The sequence below is a fragment of the Haemaphysalis longicornis genome, unplaced genomic scaffold (assembly GCF_048455015.1).
Source record: "Haemaphysalis longicornis isolate Haplotype H1 unplaced genomic scaffold, Haemaphysalis longicornis Haplotype H1 scaffold_10, whole genome shotgun sequence".
Lineage (NCBI taxonomy): Eukaryota > Metazoa > Arthropoda > Arachnida > Ixodida > Ixodidae > Haemaphysalis > Haemaphysalis longicornis.
The window spans coordinates 145,007,968-145,030,239 of NW_027526204.1; the positions used below are offsets into that span (position 1 = coordinate 145,007,968).

General features: G+C 49.0%; 1 protein-coding gene across 4 annotated transcripts in view; it reads right to left on the reverse strand.

Moving 5' to 3' along the window:
• Nucleotides 1–22,272, reverse strand: part of LOC144159578 (salivary peroxidase/catechol oxidase-like) — a 114,900-nt gene that overhangs the window by 22,708 nt on the left and 69,920 nt on the right. For all 4 annotated transcript variants that reach the window (XR_013320331.1, XR_013320330.1, XR_013320329.1 and 1 more), the window contains exons 5-8: nucleotides 3,300–3,464; nucleotides 2,029–2,282; nucleotides 1,135–1,226; nucleotides 422–698 (exon numbers count right to left, since the gene is read on the reverse strand). Coding sequence is in view for 1 of the 4 variants with exons in the window: in XM_077691157.1 (XP_077547283.1) it covers nucleotides 422–698; nucleotides 1,135–1,226; nucleotides 2,029–2,282; nucleotides 3,300–3,464 (788 nt within the window). In the remaining 3 variants the exon portion in view is untranslated. The remainder of the gene's footprint in view (nucleotides 1–421; nucleotides 699–1,134; nucleotides 1,227–2,028; nucleotides 2,283–3,299; nucleotides 3,465–22,272) is intronic.

A 22,272-nucleotide genomic window follows, 5' to 3' on the forward strand; every position in this document is an offset into this window, starting at 1 on the left:
GACCTGGTGGCACGCACCCGCGTAGCGAGGAAGCGCACGCAGGCCAGAAGGGACACGGCTTCCCCACCGTGCAGTGCTATAAAAGCTTGAATAATTCAAACACTGTTTATCCACCACCTGCACTGTGCATTCGCATCCTCTTCCGCCTGGTCCTGTACTCTTCCCAACTGCCGCCTTCTGATAACAACCGGCTTACACAACATTGGCGGGCGCTGCACGTAGGTCAGTATAATAGCTTTAGCAATAAAACTTTCTAGCAGCCAGGAGCAGCTGGCGATAGTGAAAACGGACAGTGAAAGGCGTTGTCGGTAAGAGTACTGGTACCGTTAATGATAATGACGATACGAATTCTGACGGCATTGACGATGCTTAGGGCATTCGCACGGCCATGTGCGCACCTTACAGCCGAACGGTCCCTTACCTTGCGGTGCAGGTCGTCCACTTGGAAGTAGTTGTCGTCGAGCGGGTACATCTTTGCCCGGAAGCCTTCGTCGACGAGCGAGAAGTGGTCGGCCATGCCGTGGCCGAAGCGGAACGCGGCCGTGGCGAACTCCACCAGCACCGACGGGTCGTGACCCGGGTCGTAGCGGCTGCGACCGCCCACTGAGGGCCCCGCAGGATGCTGGTACCGCGGTCCCAGCACTTCGGGCAGGAACTCGGAGTAGATGATGTGCTGGTGCTGCGCCACCAGCACGCGCCTTTGGGCGAGACAGAAAATTAAGAAGAACGCGGTGTGCCTCAAGGACTGGCGGTGCAACTCATCTGTCTTGTCGCGTTCCCGAATGTCGCTCTCCGTTTGAATCCCCGTTTCTGATCCTCCTTTAATATTGTCGTGAAAAGAAATCTTTTTGATTAGCGATTTCTGTGCGATATTCACCCGACGCGTTAAGCTTCTCTGCATTAGAAAAAAGTCAACCAGTTGATGACACACTAATGCGGAGCTTGGCTGCGCAGTTGAACTGCCCTGATCTGGATAGATGTTTGTGAGCGTAATTCCTTGAGTGTTATGTCTGGTAATTCTAGCAGCAATGCCATTTTTATTTTGAATCTATGGTGTGTACAACTATGGTAAGCACACACGGTATTATGTGCCGGCAAAACTATAAGATACGCCAGAGAGTAAAGCGGCCTTACCTGGCCTCCTGGAAGACTGTTTCGGTGTCCCAGTCAGCGTAGAGTTCTTTCAGCTGCTGAGCGATGCGGTTGTGCTGGCGGGCGTACACGGTCTGCGGCAGGTGACGTTTGCCCTAAATCATCCCAGCAAGGCGTCGCCCACGTTCCTCAAGCACTTGTTGTCTCGTGACGCCCCCGTCCATTCGTTGTCTCCCAATTGCCTGATTGCATCCCTCCATCGAGTAAATAGCCTTCCTCTACTTCTAGCTCCTTCTACCGGTGCGTTACTTAGTGCAAAATATTCTTGTGAGCAGGCGTGTAATACATTCTTTCCTCACATGCAAGGTATCACTGCTGCCTGCCCACAAACTAGGGGCATTTTTTTACCTGAACTGGTGCAGATTAGTGCAGTGTCGTGAAGACCAGTGCTGAGTGTTACTGGGGATATCAATTAGTAAAACAAAATGAACATATGCTGCACTGCTTGCACCAGTGCAGCCAGTCCGGGTAAAAAAAATGTCTCTACTGTCTCCCCTAGCTGCACTTTTTTGTGCAGCCGACGGCATCCTGTTCCACATAGTTGGTGGACGCCCCCTATATTTTTTTCTCACAGCGAATATTTTCAAATCTGCTAAGCTCTAGAGGCGCGCCCTGTCCATCTGACCGACAAGCTTCGGCTGGTCTATCGGACTGTTGCGGCTGGCGAATCATATGGAGTCCTGGACCGATGACCCACCTCCTGAAGACTCCGTTCAAATTTCGCCAACAATAAATATGTTGATTTCTTCCCTTCCTGAAGTGTCTCTACTGGCTCTTCTCGATTAAGCGCTTCGCTTTTCTCGCACCGTGCTTCCTCCCTCCATCCCCGGTCGAAGCGTTTGTCCATGCAGCAGATAGGGATGGAGGTCCACTGACCTGGAGCACGGCGATGGCCGGCTGCTGGTTGACCCTGCCGTCTCCGGCGCGGAAGCAGAAGCGCGCTGTGTCCGGGTCGCTGCAGCCGTCCCTCTCGGGTCGCAGGCTGGGCGGCAGCAGCCGCTCCCCCTGCACCAGCAGCAGCAGGTGCCTGCCCTTGGGGTCCCTGAGCGTCTCGTGCTCCACGGGGCCCGTGCCGTACACGTGCGACGCGTCCAGGAACGCGCTCTGCTGGTTCACGAAGCGACGCTCGTCTGCGAGTACACGGTCCGCGGGAAAAGAAAATCGATGAGCCTTTTATCTAACGAGAAAGATGATAGTAACGCGAAGCTTTCTTTCACGCGACCTTAGTTAAAGTCCAACAGTCAAAATGGCTCGACTGTGTCGGTATGACTCAATCGGATGGGACACACGTCAGTTCCGTAAGGCGAAGGACTCAGGTTCGATTCCGACCGCGAGAAGTGTTTTTATTCTCTTTTGAGGCGCTTGGTGTGCCTTTGTGAAAAATCCTTCGTCATCATGTGCCCTCCCATTGTGTAATCTTGACTTTACTGCAGTGCGTTTTCGCCTACGGTCGCCATAAGTGAGGCAGATAAGACTTCGCTTTAAAACCATGTGTTTGAAAAAAAAAAAATCGCGGTTATTTTCTTTATGAGAAATCAGAAGGAACGACAAATGTGACAATGACACGAAATGGGAGCATTTGCAAGCATGCAAACAACATGAACGCCTCCCCAAATCATAAGACGACGCACTATTTAATTAAACGTGAAGCTTTCTTCAAACGTGAAAAAGCATGCATGTGTATTCTGCGATAAAACGGTCGCGAAAGGGTCGCAGAAGGTCGCGAAAAGCTACACCTAAAGACATCTCATCACTCAGTGTCGGAAAGCATCTCGCCATGTTCCTGTACGCTTTTTTTCTTTTGCGCCCGGATTTCAAGCTCAGTTTGAAGTGCTAGTGGTTATACTACCCTGAGAGTCCAACCAACCTCATTACCTGTTTGCCAGTAAGTCAGCCCGTGCGTCGGTAACGGACAGGTTCGTCGAGAATAGTGTTGAGCAGGAAACAGAGAACGTTCTCTTCCACGTTCCCCGCTTCCCCCTAGCGGAATTCTCATCCCCAAACCAACGTATAACCCTGTGGAACATCTGGACTACGCCACTAGGCCTTCGAAGTCTACAGGGCCACGATTGCTTCATCCTGGGTAGTGAGTGTTAGAACACTATACCTCCACGCTCTCACCGGCGCCCAGAACAAACAATACGCACGCATGATCCCGTTGCAGTCGCTGCATCCAGAGGAGCGGACGAAGTTGAGGCAGGTCGTGGCCACCCCGCTGTAGAATGGGTCGTCGTCGCCCACCGGGATGATGAAGCAGGAGGGCGACTTGGTGTCTTCCCCGCTGCCGCAGCACTGGAGGAGCGATCCGTTTGCTGCGTAGGGAGGGGAAAAAAGGAGGGACGAGTAACATTAGGGAGTGCAATAGGCTGTCGATGAATGTATAACAAAAAACGATCTCTGTGTATTAATTTACCCTCTCCGCCAAACACTATAGTTGTGACCATCATCTTATTCCCGCGTTTTTGTATCGCCGAAAAGCTACAATGGACGTATTCTCGCCGTTTCGCTGTGACCGGTGGCCGCACCTCGGATTCCTAGCTGGCAGCGGTTCCTAGGGAACCTGCGGCGAAACTAGCGATTCCCTAGCCACCGCAGCTGGCAGCGCCGCTCACCATGAAAAAATAATACTAAAAAGGAATTAAAAGTAAAAATAAAATAAAAATGAAAATATAAGTACAAAAATAAAATAACAAAAATTAAAAATAAAATGCAGAAAAAATTACAACTAAAATTAAAAATACGAAGAATAAAGAAATAAAAATAGAAAAAATTGTATATATAATAGTGGCGGCTCGGTGGGATTCGTCGTCAGGCTTCGCCGTCGGAACGAAACCAAGAGGAGGCAGCGAGCCAAGGAGACGAAGGAAGAACGAGCCGCACGTCTCTAGAGGTAGTTTTTCCTAAGCTACTCAAGCGCGAACATTTGTGTCTGTTTGTGTCTGTCTGCCTGTCTGCGACTCGATTCAGCCGCCTGGCCAAAAGTTGAAATAACTTTGAACCAGAAGTATGCATACGCAAACCCATCCCAAGCTACGGAAACTGGTTCCGTGCTTCATATGTCAACATTGTTCAGCAAAAAGAAAGCGTTAGTCATATTTCAGGCAAAACATAAGTACTTAACTGACACCAGCAGCACTCTGGTAATGTAAAATAGACGCGGGATTGGTTTTGGTGACAGAAAAAAAAAAAAAAACGTTAAGAACGGTCCCCAAGAGAGACGAAATAAAAATAAACACTAAAATTAAAGAGCTCGAGCTCGACGTCCTCAAAGCCCAACGGCAGCAAAACGTCCCGACAGATAGCGCGCCATCTGTTCGAATGCGGGAAAATTGAATTGAATAGAGGAAACCTATAGTTCATTCCACAAGCTAGGTGCAGCACTGTGGAGGCTACATTGTTGCCAACAGTCCTCCCACTGAGGGCGCCTAACTCACCGTGAAGGGGGCCCTGAAAGGACATTTCCCTCTCCCCTCTGGGCAGGTGGAACCGCAAGGCCCCGGCGCCTTTTGTCGCTTTCTTCGCGGCGAGTCAGGCGCCCTGAGGGGGCGGGCTCTTGACAACAATGTAGCCTCCACAGTGCTGCCCCTAGCTTGTGGAATGAACTACAGCATCGACGCGTGGGGGGGAGCGATACAGGAGAGAAAGGGCTTGAGGGGTGGGAGTGGGAGCGGAGAGAGACATTTACGTGGCATGGGCGGTAGAAGGCTATCGTCAGACCTGTACACTTTACCCCCCCCAAAAAAAGTAACCGAATACCGTAGCACCTGTGTCGTCCATTCTCTTCTTCGTGTGTTGTTTCCGTTCGCGCTGACCACCATGAATAACCAAATACCGTTTCTCGTTACTTGCTCAAAAAGTAACTAAATACGTTACTCGTTACCGATTCTCAAAAGAAGCTCGTGAGTCACTCGAAAAGTAACCAGCTAGGCTATGTTCAAACTACCGACGCAAAAGCCATATCGTAATCTACGGACGTAAAAAAAACGGCGTGTCACGCAGTTCGGTTGGCTGAGACGTGAAATGACGTCGTTCTTTAAAGTTATTACGACAGTTACGATAACAGTTTGAACCCGGCCTTACTTTTCACGCTACTTTGACGGCCAAACACACAACTGTTTTGTTTCACGGTTCGTTGTTTCCTTTTTACCAGTCGTTTGCACATAAGCAGTAGCTGCCTCTCGAAGTTTTCATCAGTTATGTTTCCTCGCTTCCTCTGCCGTGAATCACGCGTCCCGTGATGAATGCGTTGGTTCCTTCCTGCCTTTTGCATTATCTGCAATTTGATTGGTCGGCTTCAATATCAAGGACTAACAACTTTTCATCGGTACCACCTAAACTATTCGTTCGTCTCGGCCTTTGTTATCATGACGCTACCCACACGCATTCTTTGTGTGGGCAGTGTGGGCGCCCGTGCTCGACTCGTGATAATTCCGGCTGTTGGTATCTCGGGCGGTGCGCCGACACTTGCGTGAATTGAATGGTATACGACAAGAGGCCGTGATAAGCGTGGCATCATTCACAATAGAAATGACGCCCCGAACCACCCGAATGTAGACAACGGCGCTGCTGCTTTCGAGGCAAACATCAGCGCAATGTGCTTACAGACGCATGCACAGGTTGAGGCCGTTGAGCGGTGTTGTACAGGTTACTCCTCAGAAGTAACGAGCCTGATATTGTTGCTTGTTACTTGGCTTTAAAAGGAACTAAATACGTTACCCATTCCTTTTTTAAAAATTATGTAAATAAATACGTTACTCGTTACCGATAATAGTAACTAGGTAGATGTAAGTCGTTCCTTGTACCGCGTTACGTTCACATCTGATATAATCTTCGTCGAAATCTTGTGCGAAACAAGCAAATACGCGGCCTTTTTTTTTCTTTCTGAATTGGCGCTTTGTTTTAGATTGTGAACAGCAGAATAAGAGCGGATGGCAGCCATTAAACCGTGACACGCTGACGGCGACGGCGATGATGATCAAGAAGATAAGGGGACAACGATAACGATATCACAATCGGCAAACAAGATCGGTGTGGGCGGAAGTTTGTCCTTGCAAGCAAAGACGGGCCATCCACGCCTCGAACGCATTAAAGATGCGGGACACAAAACCGGTCACGAAGATATTCGTGGCGCGACGCACTGTGCATGTTCATTTCACGAGATTTCAACAGATTTCATTTCGACTCATTGTCACGAGAGTGTGCATGCTTTGTGCACCGCTTAATTGTTCTGCGACCCCCCACCCAGCATCGTTCCTTTTTTGCTGTTCTCCCCCGCCTGTCTCTGTTGGCATGAGGCCTGCTTCTGTGACTAGCCGACTATACCAACCGGACGTGAGCTAGCTCCGTACCCGGCGTTTTCTTTGCTCTCATACTTCGTGTGTGATTACGACGCTCTTACTGCCGAACAATAAAGAAACATCCTAAATTGTCCTTGTTTCTTTCGCTGACAGCGTATCATTATCATACACCCTATACACGTGAATATACGGAGAGAACTCCTGGGGGCGCAGTCACTGTGTACCGCCCCCGGCCCTTCTCTGCTATTTTTCATTGTCCTGCGGCTTAAGAACAATACGACCCGTCGAGATTCGGGTTGGAACGCAACAATAGTGGGAAAGATACGGATAGGGCTCTTTTGATAGCGCGAGGAAGGGTTCGAAACACACAAGTTCCTGAACCTTCAATTCTTTCATTATATAAAAAACACAGTCCCGGGTAACCCCTTCCCACCACCCTGGCTGGGGCCTGACGCCTGCTCAGACACTACACACTGTAAAAAAAAAAGGGTCTGGTTGAGTCTTAGTTTCGCTTGGTTAACCTTTGATGTAGCTGTATTGCCGACCACCGGGCTCAACACCCTTCGGTCCCGTGCAACGCTTACAGGAGGAGGCCCGCCTCGCTTTCATTCGCGGCGAACGCGGTGTTCCCCATCGCCGGGCGCAAGATGAGTAACGTAGCCCGAGACGACCCGGCGGCGCATGCGTGGGAATCGGCGGGGTTGGTCGGCTGCCGATCAGCTGAGCGCTCGCAACCTCGAACCGCTTAACTGATCAGTTCAGCAGAACGACTGAAAACGGGGCCTTAATTGTCGAGAGTCTAAAGTTGGTCTTGTTGGTGATAAATTTTTGTAGGCTAAGCGCGAGGCAGACGCAGGACGAGACGAGCGATCGTCCTCGTCCCATCTCTTGTCTCGTCCTGTGTCTGCCTCGCGCTTAGCCTACAAGAAGCCTTAATTGTGCGCAACACCGATAGCGGGCCCTGCGTGTGTCGCACGGGGTGTGTCTGAGGTCAAAAATTACCCCACCTTCCCGCGAGGGGAACCCTGTGGAGATGCGACGCATCTTGGGGGTTCACTTGGTGTTTCCGTTGGGTTGATTCTCTAATTGCGTGAAACGTGTGAGGAACGCGTATGTTGTATTCTTTATTTCTTTGGCCGGTGCTGGAACGACCGCGGCTATGACGCAACGTGGCGCGGCTATGACGCAGCACAATCCAACACAATCCACTTTAATCCAATCCAAACCAAATCCAAACCAAGCCAAGCCAAGCCAAGCCAAGCCAAGGCAACCCAATCGAATCCAATCCGATGCCCCTCGCGAGAGAGTGTTCGCTATGGGAGAGGAGAGGGGGTGAGCGGCGGAGAGCGCAGCTCGCGCGGCGAGGAGAATGGGGGAGGGGTGTGGACGGACAACAACAACGCCGTGTGGAGGGACAAGGCGAGTGAATGAGATGCAGTCGCATCATAAAGGTGAATTCGCGCATCTGCGGTGAAACCACCGGACGAAAGTAGTGAAGCGTTGCTTTAAGAGCGAGAAAATCGCGGGTTTTTCTCCCCCAGCCCAGCGAGTTTCTTCCTTTAGCCCTCTGCACGGCCTCTAATGAAAACCGAAACGGGGGAGGAAATATTCTCCCTGTCGTCTGCGATCTGCCGTCGGCGCCGACGCCGACGCCCTAATACAGTATTGATAGGAAGCATGAACACACTTTAAGACAGTGTAAACAATTTACTTTCAGCTGGATTTCACACACACAAAAAAACGAAGAATACAGCTTCTAGCTTGGAGTATGGTGGCTCCACCTTGGTGGCCCCCTTCTATGGAAGCCACCTTCTAGCCACCACAGTTTGGAATATGTAATAATTTGTAAATATATACGGGACGGCCCGCTGTATCTGGCGGCGTGAGCAAAACGCAGGACTCCTGCTTTTTTTGTTCTTTCTAACCCCCAGAATTCGTTCTCAAAATAAGCGCTCTAACACAGCAGTTTTGGACAAAGTAAAATTTTATCAATCATGGCCCTTTCGGCTGCATTTTTTAAAACAAAAACTTAATTTTCATAGTCAGAAAGTCGTTGCCGGCCATGCCACGCTGAACTTCCGACCGAACCATAGAGTTTCGGACTAGCTTACCTAGAGTCGAATCTGGCGCTAGCGTCTACGTGATTTTGCAAAAGCGCTCCATGTCTCCATAGGTGCCGCCATAGCCGGTAGTTCGGCCGCAAGTTCGGCGTGGCATGGCCAGCAACGACTTCGTAGCTACGAAAATGAAGTTTCCGTTAAAAAAAAATGTTGCCAAAAGTGCCGTGATTGATAAATTTTACTTTGTCCAAAACTGCTGCGTTAGGTGTTAATCGACAAGATTTAGGGGAAATCCAAGGTGGAGTAAGTTTCTGCGAAGGAAAGTTTGACATCGCCCTCAATGCAGCCGAACGGCTACGAAGGAAAGCTATACAGCTTTCACAGAAACTTCGCAAAGTTTCTGTGAAAGTTTTCTAAGAAAAATTTGTCCTGGTCCAGGTTTCTAACCAGGGACCACCGCTTAACCGGAGCAGTCGCTCTACCAACTGAGCTAACCAGGAGGCTAGTCGTTTGTAGCGCGAGAACGAATCGATCAACAACTCGAAGTGATGGACAGGTGTTAAACCGGACCTGTCCATCACTTCGGACCTGTCCATCACTTCGAGTCGTTTTGAGCTCCCGGGAGTTAATGTTTAGGTTAGCGTATTTTAAGCGCACACAGTCACAGTAACCTACCTATTTGTACTTCCTCGGTCCTCGAACCGATCAGCTCGCTAGGCCTTTCTCGCATAACAAACCCTAGCTCGGGTAGCGCCGGCAGGGGACGAACGTTTCTCCATTAATTAGCTCACCAAAGGGGGGAATCTTCTTCCACTCCGAGGGGGAGAAACGCGCTCTTCCCTCTTAAGGGGAGAATCTTTCTATTTCTTAGGGAGCAATATATGATACATTCCTGTTTCACCCTTAGGGGAGAAACTACCACACCCTTTTTTCTTAGAGTGCAGGATAGGTTTCACTGTTTTATATTGAACGTTGGTCGGCCTTTACATTTTCACGCACCCTACTTTACGGCCGCACGCTGCATGAATACGTTGCAGCGGGACATCAAAACTTTTGTGCTGTTTGTTCAGACAATAAAATAATTCGAATGGGATTGTGGAAGTCTCTTCAAAACTGAGGGCTAAGGCCGCCGGAATGAAGGTAACTGAGCTGGAGTTACGAAATTCGAGTATAACCCGTCCTAAGTAGATTTATTCTGGTCGTTTTTTACCCCAGAGCAGAGCCCAGAGGAGTTTGCGGACAGGGCGGCCTTGAGTTTCTTTCCCAACCACCAACAACCTCCGGCCGCCCCTCCATCGGCTGTGGTACTGGACGAATCGGGTATAACCGAACCGTTTACGATGGCCGAGCTTATCGCGGCCATTGAATAATCAAAAGCACACTCTTCTCCAGGGTATGATGAAATCCCTTCTGAGCTGTTCAAGAACTTGGAGGAGGAGGCCTTGGACGCACTACTTCGTTCGTTGAATGATGTGTGGGCAAAAGGTGTCATTCCACCCGAGTGGAAACACTCCGTGGTAGTGCCTATCCCCAAACCGGGAAAACCACCCACGGGTATTATTGCACTAAGACATATTTCTTTGATACTGACAATATGCAAGATATTTGAGCGAATACTGCCCACTCTATTATCTGGTGGCTGGAGCACAACAGGAAATACCATCCTGCTCAGGTTGCCTTCAGACCGCACCTAGGTACAGAGGATGGACCCCCTATTCCGGCAGATGATATTTTGCATTGTTCACCCCACATCCATCTTGTGCGGACTGTGGTGGCCACTGACATTTTCAAGGCCTATGACAACGTGGACCACAGGACAATACTCAGAAACATGGAGTCCTTAGGGATTCCACTTCATGTATCCAAAGTGGTACACTCATTTTTGTGCTCAAGGACGTTTTCTGTACGAGTGGATGGGAAGCCGGTCGGCCTGTTTACATAGAATCGTGGGGTACCGCAAGGTTCCGTGCTAGCACCGCTGCTCTTCAACATCGCATCTGAACCCTTGGCATGGAAATTACAAGACATCCCTTTCGTTAGACTTCTCACCTACGCGGGTGATGTCACACTGTGGTCCACAAACCCCGACGTCGGTTTACAGTGCCGTCATCTCCAGCAAGCCCCAGATGTTTTTCACGCCTTTGCGGAATCAGGTGGTTTAGAAATTTCAGCTGAAAAGTCGTGCTACGTACAAGTGGCTAATAATTCAGGAAGGAAGTTAGCCTCCATGGCTAACTTTCAACTTAAAATTGGTTCAGCTGCCATACCAGCCAAAGAAGAGCTGCGGGTGCTCGGACTTCTGATCCACCAGTCTGGTTCTGGTATTCACTGGCTCCGGAAGGCACCGAAGGACTTTTCGACAACCTTGCACTTGATCCGCCGGATTTCAACGCGTAGTGGAGGAGACCGCAAGGAGGTGGCTAGAAGACTCGTACGTGCTGTTCTCCAGCCGCGCCTACTCTACCAGGCACAATTTCACAGACTTACCATCTAACAATGGGCGCAACTTGAGACTATAAACAGAGAAGCCATGCGCACCATCACGGCAATTCCTCGTCTTACCCCGATACCCATCTTATACTATGACGCAGCTCAGTACTATAACGGAGCTTATAAACGAGCGCGAATAAGGAAGGAAGCTCAAGCGTTTGTATATTCCAATGGTCGCAGCAATTCATTCACATTTTTGTCATGAGTCCCCCGTCACTTCAACCTCAGACGATCTTCAACCGTGGCGGTACACGACAATGACAACCAATAAGACGACGAAGCTTCATTGCCGTGACCAGCCAGCGCCAACCTCCGATACCACAGTCCCTGAAGGCCACTACGTACTGTACACAGACGCAGCTCTTCTGCCGGACGGAGGACGGACTGCTTTCGTCAGTGCCACGCACCCGGAAATCAAAGGCTCGCGCTGTTACACTACCGAGACTCCGGACCCGCTGCCACTGGAGCTCCAGGCTGTACATGACGCAAACAATGCTGCAAGTGCACTCCATAACATCACCGAGGTGCATATGTACACAGACTCGCTCAGTGCTGTGAAGCATCTGAAGCAAGTAAAGAAGACACCTCTGATCTGCCAGCAGATTCACAGCCTTCACAGAACATCAGAGATAACGATCCGTGTACATTGGGTACAAAGGCACGGTCAGAATGTACTGAATCAATTAGCGGACCATATTTCCCACTCTTCTCCCCCCCCCCCCCCCTGAATCCTCCCATAGCCCTCTTCCTAGTGATCCACGCTCCCGCCTTTTAGCCATGAAATCTCTTCTGAGAAGGGACACTCGTGCCCTAATTCCCCCGTGTGTCTGCTCCCTGACCCCTAATCTTTCCCGGGTGGAGGAAGTTTCTCTCAGGAGGCTTCGGGCTGGGGTGGCCCTCACACCTTCAGTCACTTGGACTTGGGGGCGCTCACAAGACGACCCAGGAACGTGTCCCAAGCGTCCGTCTCTGGCGGTTGAAGCTGATGCCAAGCATCTTTTGTGGACGTGCGCGGGAACAAGGACAGCTCGAGACGATGCGCTCAGAAATGTTGGTCGCCGGTGGGATAAACCGGATGACTACAACCCCTGGGTGCAGGAAGATAAATACTGCAGGTCACTAATGGACTTTCTGCACGTCACTGTACTGCATGCATACCTGTACACTGGAAAACCTATCGGTTTCGTGACCATCTGTGCTCTTGGCAGCCCCTCTCTCCCTACTTTCTTCTCTTTCTCTTGCCTTCTTACTTTCTTCTCTACTCCTATCTTTAAACCGCATCTCATATGCCGGGCGGCAAAAACTCGAAGTAAATAAAAAAGAAGCATAAAGCGATTCCAAGAAGCGATATTGGGCCTCGTCCGTCTGCCGCTTATGAAACACTTCCCTGGTGGCGCCAAATGCAGAGGCAACTTCTGCGGAGGAGCGACAACTTTGTCATCAGCGGAAGGTAATCTAATAACTCAAGATTTGCGCCGTGTCTGGGCAAGATAAATTACATATTTCAACACCTGCTACAATGCCAGGCGTGGGGCCTCGCTCTCACTATCCGCACATTATTCAAGACTGCGCTGGTCTTCGACGTGCGACCTCTTTCAGACAGCAGCTCCATTTCTTGCAGATCATTAGGGCCCGCACGTCCACTTGCGAAAACGCCTGCCTTTGAAAAGCACGAAGCGTGTATCCCATTATGCCGTTATGTTGTGAAGGGCCCTCACGACGTAGAGAGCTCTGAGCTTTGTGGGATCCACGTGCTTGGACTCCAACCACCGCTCTGCAGAGAATATCTATTTGTATTTTTTCTCAATAACTTCAATGATGATGGTGATGGTCCACGTGCTTCAGGAGGTTCTTCGCTATAAGGCGACCGCGTCACCAACCAGGGCTAGGTTGGCGAAAGCGCACGCACTCAGCTGTTGTCTACAAAAGCCGGCGCGACACGCAGTACAGGGTTAAGTGCACTTTAAATATGACCGGAAGGGCGCCAAGAGGAGAAACAAGACGCAAAGAAAAGGCGCGCGGTACATGCCGCCGTGCACCACATGGTTGGGCATCTTTAGTGTAACCGTATTCAATGTAGTGAGGGGGGAACAACCCCTGAACCAACGGTCTTCAATCCGGCACGAAAGGAGAAACCACCATCAGCGAACCCGATTCGCTGATTGTCGACGCTCAAAATTTTCGGGCCAAATAAAATACGTTCTCGCTCTCTCTCTACTGCAACTCCAAATTTCTGCTGCTACCCATTTTTGAGGCGGGAATCGTGGCTCCCTCAACGGCCATGCGTCCCTCACTGAGGTCAAACCACACTTGATTTACAAGTACATGAGCATTTACGGTGTCGTTTATTTTCGTTTTTTAAGGACAATGCTCTTTCTTGGGCTTCTTGAAGACGAAACTTTTGGTTTGCCTGTCTGCCTGTCTGTCTGTCTATCTCTCCGTCGATTCAGCTGCCAAACCAAGAAACAAACAAAAAAATTCTTGCACAAGACGTTTATATAGAAAAAACATTAAAGGGATACTGAAGTGCTTTGTAAACATTGCGGGATTACTAGAGCAAATTGTAGTCCGGAGTCCATAGGCCCTGTTTCGACCACTCTGAGCGCGTTTACGCGCATTTATTTAGCAGAAAAATCAATTCAAAAATGCTGTCCTCCTCCCTGCACCCTCACCCATTTTCTGTGGCGTTTTCGTGTGACGTCAGCAGCAGATGAGCTGGCAATTGGCTGCGCTACTGTACGGCTCGCCGACCTCCCGACAGAGTAAGTCGGCCCAGCGTTTAGCCCGCCGGCCGCCGACGGGTCGTCGCAATTCGCTCGCTCTGTTGAAACTAAGCCACAATTACACGTTTGTGAATGGAAGAATGTGCCTTTCTTTACTTTGTTAGTTTGCACACTGTATCAATCTCCGAGTCCGGGTCGCTCCAAACAAGCGCTGCACAAGTGCACATGCGACGCCTCGCTGACTGGTACGCTAGTAGGAAAATCTAAGGCCACTTGAAGGCGAGAGAAGAGTCAGAGAAGTCAATATAGGTACTAAAGAAATAAAATCAATTGAAACTTTTACCGTACAGCTCAAAACTCGGGAGCAGGAAACCCTTTCTTGCGCTGGGTGAACAAGCACAGCAGTCAGTAGCACGACCACACATCTGCGAACGCTTTGAATCCCGTCTAAGAAATGCAACTGCTAGACATGAGATATATTGTGGAAGTTTGGGGGACGCTTACTGCATGAGCGCTATACAACAAATAGTCACCTAAGGTACTTGAAATGCTAAAACTAAATAAAATGGTAAACTGGCTATACATTATATACCTTATATATCCAGTCTCGGTAACGCTGGCTCGTGGCCGAGTAGTCTGAAGCGCCAGGATTCTTGTTCTTGCAAGTCGCAAGGTCGAATCCCCGAGGGTACATGTTTTTTTCTGTAATTTGATTTTTTTGTTTGCGGCCGATGTTTTCTGAACGGAGTTCACCATTTTTGGGCCGTACCGTTCGCTGCTCCACGAGCGAGTTCGCAGAACGCGCGCCGACTGACACTCGTTCTCGTTGGCGTGATGTTGCCACAAACACTGACTACTTGCGGTCAGTGGGCACAGGCCAGAATCAGCAGACCATTGGCGTTGTGCGAATACGCTTTTTACAATACAGGCATAATACTACAGGCACCGCAGACGCCCTCCGCGTCTGCGGTGACGCGGAGGGCGTTCCTCGGCTACGATTCCAAGCCGTCCTGGGAGGATTATCTTAGCGTTTTACAGCCGACAACATGGTAGAAGCGGGGTATGGCGATTATTGAGATATCTAGAATGCCCATCCGTCGATAACATCGGATGTCAAGCATGTTGTTTTACAGAACCGAAACCGAAACTTGTTTGAATGCTAACCTTGGACATTGTCCAATCAAGGTGCATCTCCTCCTGTCGTCACAGCGTTTAGTTGGTGCGGCCGCCACAGACCGCGCATGGTAGTTTTTCTTCTTTCCCGCTTTATAAGGTAATTACCAACTTATCAACCGGATAAACGATGAAAAGTGTGGTAATTTGAGCCAGTCTACGCAGTGCAAGCAAAACCGGGAGCTTGACAAATTCACTTCAGTGCCCTTTTAACTACCAAACCTGGTGGCGAAGTTCCCACTTGTTAACATTGTTCAGCAAAACAAAAACGTTAGGCGTGTACGAGGCAAAGCATCAATACATAAGTAGTACTTGCAATGTTCTAATTAAAAATCCATGGTTGCTTGATTTTTGCAATAGGAAAACCAAAAATTAGTCCTACCTCCCCTCGCGGGAACCCTCCCCTCGCGGAAGTGCATGAGCAGTGGGCAGGAAAGAGCGGAAGTGCATGAGCGGTGGGCAGGAAAGAGAAGAGAGACATTTGCGGGGCAGGGGTGGCAGAAGACGGTCGTCTTTCGACGACATTTGCAGTAAATGGAGCCGATACGCGGCCAACCCAGTCTGAAATCCCAATAGGAATACCGCAGAAACCTAACAAGAATCCCTGTCGTGCAACAAAAAACTTTGTTGTGACAACAGAAGTCGTGTTGTTGCGACAAAACTATCTATTGTTACGGCACACTTTTATGTCGTAATGACGAAGTCAATTTTCTCAACGACAAACATTCCTGTAGACGCAACAGAACGGCCATTTACGCTACTCTTCACAATTGGAAATGACATTCAAGCAATGGGGAACTACTGATAAAACATTAGGATCACAACAAGACAGGAATTCGGCATGGCGGAACATCAAAATCAAGACAGGAATACGACACACGTCGGAACACCAGGATCACGACGCGACAAGAATACGACAAGACGACGACAAGACAAGACGACAGTATGACACGCGAAAATACGACAAACCACACAAAATTTTCCTGTCGTCTTTTTCGACTGGGAATTGTTTCTCTCATAAATTTATTGATTGATTGTACGGTTTAACGCGCCAACGCAACGCAGGCGATGAGGCGCGCCGTAGTGGAGGGCTCCGGGTTAATTTCAACCACCTGGGGATCTTTAACGTGCGCCGAAATCTCGTACACATGGGCGTTTTTGCTTTTCGCCTCCATCAGAAAAGCGGCCGCCGCGGCCGGGAATCAAACCCGCGACCTCGTGCTCAGAAGCGCAACGCCTTAGCCACTGACCCACCGCGGTGGGTTTCTCTCATAAACCATGGCATCGATTTTTTTTGCAAGCATTATACAATTATGGTATATAGAGTGAACTTGCGAGATTAGTGTAGCCGGGGGGGGGGGGGGGGGGGCTACCCAACCCGAGAAGAGCCTTATTAACACCATGGACGCAAAATGAGTGCTCCAAGAGACATTCAATTGTGTGACCAAGATTTTTGCTATTGCCCCACCCATTCACTTCCCATTCCCCACGCACAGCCTCCGGGCCTCCCTTTTTCCTCCTATAAAGGTTTGAATCAATCAATCAATCAATCAATCAATCAATCAATCAATCAATCTCATAAAGGTGCAAACACTACCGCTATCCCCATTCAAAGCTAACCACGTCTTTATTGCTGAGGATATCCGTGCAAAGCACACATTCGTTAACCTATATCACCGTAAAAAGTCGCGATCGGTTACGCCAAATTTGACGGAAAGTGAAGGCCATTGGCAGAGGCCTTCGTCCTGCAGCGGACATAGATAACGAATGAATGAATGAATGAATGAATGAATGAATGAATGAATGAATGAATGAATGAATGAATGAAATGCAGTACAGTGGCATGTGTTATTCCAGTTTATTCTATAGGGCGAAAGGAGCGAGTCAGCTTCGTCCAGCAATCAAAGCAGGCTCGGCAACTCGCCTTACAGCGATGGTCTCCACGACCGGTGTTGTAACCTCTAAGCCGAATCCAAATCTCAACTTAGGCAACAGAGATAACATTAATTTCCGGCGTATTCTCCAGGGGCGCGACCCAAGAGGATAAGAGAGGCAGGCAGGCGCACAAAAGAAAGCGAAATCATCGTCAAGTGTTCGCCGCCGACGCCGCCGCTGCCACCGCCGTTGCTACGCTGTTTAAACATGCAAGAACTCAGCGGTGATCTTGAAACGCGGCCAAGTCGTAACGACCACGTGGCCGGCGCCGGCTACGGTTGTGGGCCATTCGGAAGAGTGAGCTGTAGGCGCGGGCAAGGTCGCGCACTCGCGAGTAGTTCCCCGCACATGCGAGCAGGTCTCTCGTGTACGAGCCCCCACAAAGAAACGGCGCGTACGGGAACGGAGCGCTTTCGCCGGTAATTAGCGAGCATGCTGGCGGCGTCGTGTGAAGAGAGCGATTTTCTTGGGGCGTGCTGTCCAAATAAGTCCCGACAAAGCAAAATGGTGTCCTGTTGGAAGGCGGGGCACCATTTTACACCACGCGCTGCGACGGATGGAATTCGTGAAAGAAGACGCCCGACAGTCTTCATGAGGAAGAAGCCTGGGGCGCATGTGCGTTACCTCGTTTAGCAACGTCGTGAATAGAAGTTTTTTTGAAGACGACAGTCTTTCTTGGGCTACTTGAACGCAGAAATTTTGGTCTGTCTGTCTGTTTGTCTGTGACTCAATTCAGCCACCAGGATAGAGGGAAATAAAATCTGCGCAATAGTCTTATATACTAACAGCCAAATCTAAACGTCTAAGTCCGGTGGCAATGTTCATACTTGTCAACACTATTGAACAAGAACAAGAACTTCACATAAGGTCATGTTCTGCCCCTGAAAAATTTTAATTTAGGATCATATTTTCTATATAAACATTTGTATACGGTTCGTGTATGAACTTTTGTTCATGAACTTTTGTACATGAACTGTTGTATACGAACTTCTGCATAGTCCTATAACGTTTTCATTCGTATGTAGAAGTGTCAATTTTTATTTACGTGGGTAACTGTTGTTATCAAGTTACCAGCTGTTCTTATTTTATTGTTCGAGTTTGTAGTGCAATGCCAATGACCTGTGAGTCATAGCGGTGGCGAGGCTTGTCAAACGGTCGTTTGGACTGGTTTTTCCTAGCCCCCCTCAGTTTTTTTGTGACCCCTGTACAAAAAAAAACGTGAATAAAGTATGATTGATTGATGGTAAAATTTTGCGCTCCTTCATTTTTCTTTTAGAAAGGGTCTTTGACATTTTTAAGGACGATAGTCTTTCTTGGGCTACTTAAACGCAGAAATTTTGGTGTGTCTGTCTGTCTGTCTCTGACTCGATCCAGCCACCCGGTCAAAGTGGAACGAAAACTGAGCAGTAGTCTTCGATACTCACAGCCAAATCTAAACGTCCAACTCCGGTGTCAATGTTCGTACTTGTCAACATTGTTGAACAAGAACACGAGATTACGCAAATATAAGGCAGCAAATCAATACATGAGTGGTATTTGCAGCGTTCCTTTGATAAAAAATTCACGGATGCTTGTTTTTTTGCGATAGCAAATGAAGTACTACATCAACTGAAGAAAACCGTCGCCTGCTGTTTTCAGCGCTACCTGGCGGCATTTAAGAAATCAAACAGCAACATTAACGAAAGGTTCCACTAGATAAGTTCCACGTTCCGCTTGGAAAGCTCGTGGAGTAGGGTAACGTGGTTCTATAAACGTTGCAGTAGGGTGCCTCGATTAACGCGCGTCTCCGCCGTACGGCAGCGCTGGCATCGAGGCACCCGACTTGGAGCAGCGGAGCGCGGTAAATTTAAATTGAGTTGAGCAAACCTCTAGAGTATTATCTTGAACGAGACGGGAGAGGAACACCATGGGAGGTGAGCGGGAAAGAGAAGGGAGGCCTTTACTTGGCAGGGGCGCCAGTCGACTATCGTCTTGCGGCGACATTTGCAACGAAAGGAGCAGATAAGAAGCCATTTTTTTTTCCGTGTTGGAGTCATCGCGTACGCATAATACACAATACTGTGTGGACCTATAGCATTGGCTGCTAGTTTGGGGTGTAATAACAAAACACTCGTCATAAATGTATTTTTACATAAAATATAATAAATAGACAAGAGACTAAGTTATGACAACTTGGGATACAGAGTGCGTGTCATATTATTGAGCGAAATGTGAGGGTGAGGCCTGTCAGTCGCTCTGCCCCAAGGTGTTGCCAGCACATTGTGTATACTTGTTGCACACCCAAAGATTAGTTCAAAACCGAATATTTTAGGATACCGAATACCGAATTCTCTAATCGAACACGAAATGAGTGCCAAAATACATTCGAATCGTATTCGAAATTTCGAATGTTCGTCCACCGCTAATTTTAAAACGTAGTTCATTTTTCGGCTAATCAAAGTACCAGTTAAGTTATATATCGCCTGGTTGTGGTTAATCGGTACGTCGTTCCCCCCTGGAGTCTTCCTTCCTAATAAAAGTATTCCTTCTCCTTCCCCTCCCTCCTGGAGTCCCCCATGTAATCTGGGTTAAAAGTTTCCAGACACCCGCCGTGGTGGCTCAGTGGCTAAGGCGTTGCGCTGCTGAGCACGAGGTCACGGGCTCGATTCCCGGCTATGGCGACCGCTTTTATGATGGAGGGAAAAGCAAAAACGCCCGTGTGCACGAGATTTCGGCGCACGTTAAAGATCCTCAGGTGGTCAAAATTAATCCGGAGCCCTCCACTGCGGCGCGCCTCATCGCCTGCGTTGCGTCGGCGCGTTAAACCCTACAATCAATCAGTTTCCAGACTACTGCGCTTGTGACGTAAACTCCAAACGTAGAACAACGTCTTTCCAACACCCTGTAAGGATCCCCAATCAAGCGTCATTATCATTATCATCATCATCATCATCATCATCATCATCATAATAATCACACCACCATAATGGTCATCATCAACAGCAGCAGCGGCATCAGCATAAGCATCATCATCATTATTTCTAAGAGCCCTACATGACGAAAGCCTATCGACCTCCAACCACGCCGGTCCTGGGCTGCCCGAGTGCATGCACACATAATGACGACTTGAATTCGCCGAACCAAGCGTCGCAGTGAATCCCAAACTACCCGCCGCGGTGGCTCAGTGGCTAAGGCGTTGCGCTGCTGAGCACGAGGTCGCGGGTTCGATTCCCGGCCGCGGCGGCCGCTTTTCTGATGGAGGCGAAAAGCAAAAACGCCCGTGTGTACGAGATTTCGGCGCACGATAAAGATCCCCAGGTGGTCAAAATTAATCCGGAGCCCTCCACTACGGCGCGCCTTATCGCCTGCGTTGCGTCGGCGCGTTAAACCCCACAATCAATCAATCAATCCCAAACTGAGTTACGAATATAGTGTCCGACATAAAAGGGGAGCGCTATCTTGACAAGAGAGTGTTTGATTTATGGCTTGCTGCCAGCTTAGGGTTAAAGCGGGGCGTCTGATTTCTTATTGACTCGCGCCTGCGGAGCTGTATACGCCGGCGCCGTGAAGCTTCTTCCTTCCCTGACTGTAGCTATGCAGCCTTGGTGCCGAGCTAATCCCTAGACCAGCATACCAGTCTCCACTCCAATTTATTTATTTATTTATGTATTTATTTATTTATTTATTTATTTATTCTCAAGACAATGCGTTACAAAGAGGAGCGGTGAAAACATTTTGCAAACGATACAATGAAATGGAGCAATATTAAAAAAAGGGTTCGCGTGTGTGGTCGTCTTGATGTTACAAAGGTGGCTCCAGTGCGAGCTTGATGTGGGCACGAATGAGTTGGAATGACTAATAACCCGGCTGCTTGGAATTCCAGCTATGAAGTGATGATCGCTCCGGAGGAAATGTAGGATAACGTCAAAAAGAAAGAAGTGAGTTACTCAGTGAGGGCATAGAACGGGAAATCTTGTGGAAGAGGAACAAGCATGAAATGCTTGGGCGAAGTGACAAGCTAGGTAGATTTAAAGTTGTATTTATGGGAGTTTCGCGAAGTCTTCGCACCACCTTCCCCTAACAGCAAGCAGGTTCCCCGGAATGAAAAAAAAGAAGAAATGTGCCGGTTTCATAATCCCGTAAATAAATCACAACCGCAGCGGGGTAACATAAACTAGCGGCACGCGCATCTATTACGGAAACTATGCCAAGGCAGCCAAAAGGCCCTCCGCATTGAAAGTCGTTACATCACTGGCCCGCATCCAGCCGGCGCCCGGGGCACCCCATTTCTCAATCCCTTCGAGGTGGCGGCAACCCTCGATGCGTGCCAATGCGGCAGCTTGGCTTGGCAAACGGAACTTATGACCTGTTTATGCCAATTCGTGATCCGGCTCGCATAAGGCGGACGTTACTCGCAACCGGAAGTAAATGTATGCGGCGCCTTTAGGCGTCCTTCGGACTAATGCGAAGGCTGCGGGCGGAGCAAACGGGCGTCTTTTCTGGCAGGTTTCGAAACTGCTTATCGCGCGGCTAAGAGCTACGGCGAAAGTTTACAAATGCCCGCGCGGAGTGATGTTTTGGCATGTCCCGCCCGGAACGACACTTCCTCGTCGCTCAAGCGATGCAAGTCGTCGGCGACGAGGCCGCGCGGAAGCGGAAACACACACAAAAAAAACTTGGGAGTACGTTTAAGTGGTTTCGTCTTCCAAACACAGCTGAAGCCAGGTTTATATGAGAAAAAAAAAAAAGCTGCTTTCGATAGGCGAAGTAATGCTATGGTGGCGCAGAAAGTGGTGACTTAGTTTCCGGATTTCCTCAGTGAAACAACCTTCTCGCGAGTATAACTTTTCACGCATACTGTGCTCACAACGTTACCCATATGGTCAATGGGTTAACATTACCCATTTGGTTAATCAAAACACCATTCAGATTTTTGAGATTCGGTTGATTAGGATTTTTTTTGACGGAGAGATTGCATGGGATACATGTTTCAAATCCTGTTGTAAACTGCACGTCGGCTGTAGGTCTGTCACCGGTGCGTATGCAGGGGCCCTTATCTATCCTGGGGGTGGGAGGTTCTGTTGAGACACCTTTGTTTGCTTATGGCGCTTCGCTGGTTTCTGCTGATACACCTTCGTTTCCTTTAGAGGGCTCTCAAGTCAAATACACACGTACATGTTGTCTTTCCACTTACTCACATTTAAATGTACGCACACGCACGCTTAGAAAAGTGAAAATAACTTTAAACGAATTTCATGCTTTCACAGAGGACATCAGGTTTCTGAGTTTTGTTCGGCTGCGTTCTTCAACAACCCCTTGCATGCCAGTACGCATGCGTGCAGTTTGTATTCCGCCTTTCAGATGTACTTAGCTATGTAAAACGTGGGACAAATATATACGCTCTGCGTATAGGGCGTAACCTTTGCACGTATTCTAATATATTGCGAAGACCAGAGTTACTTC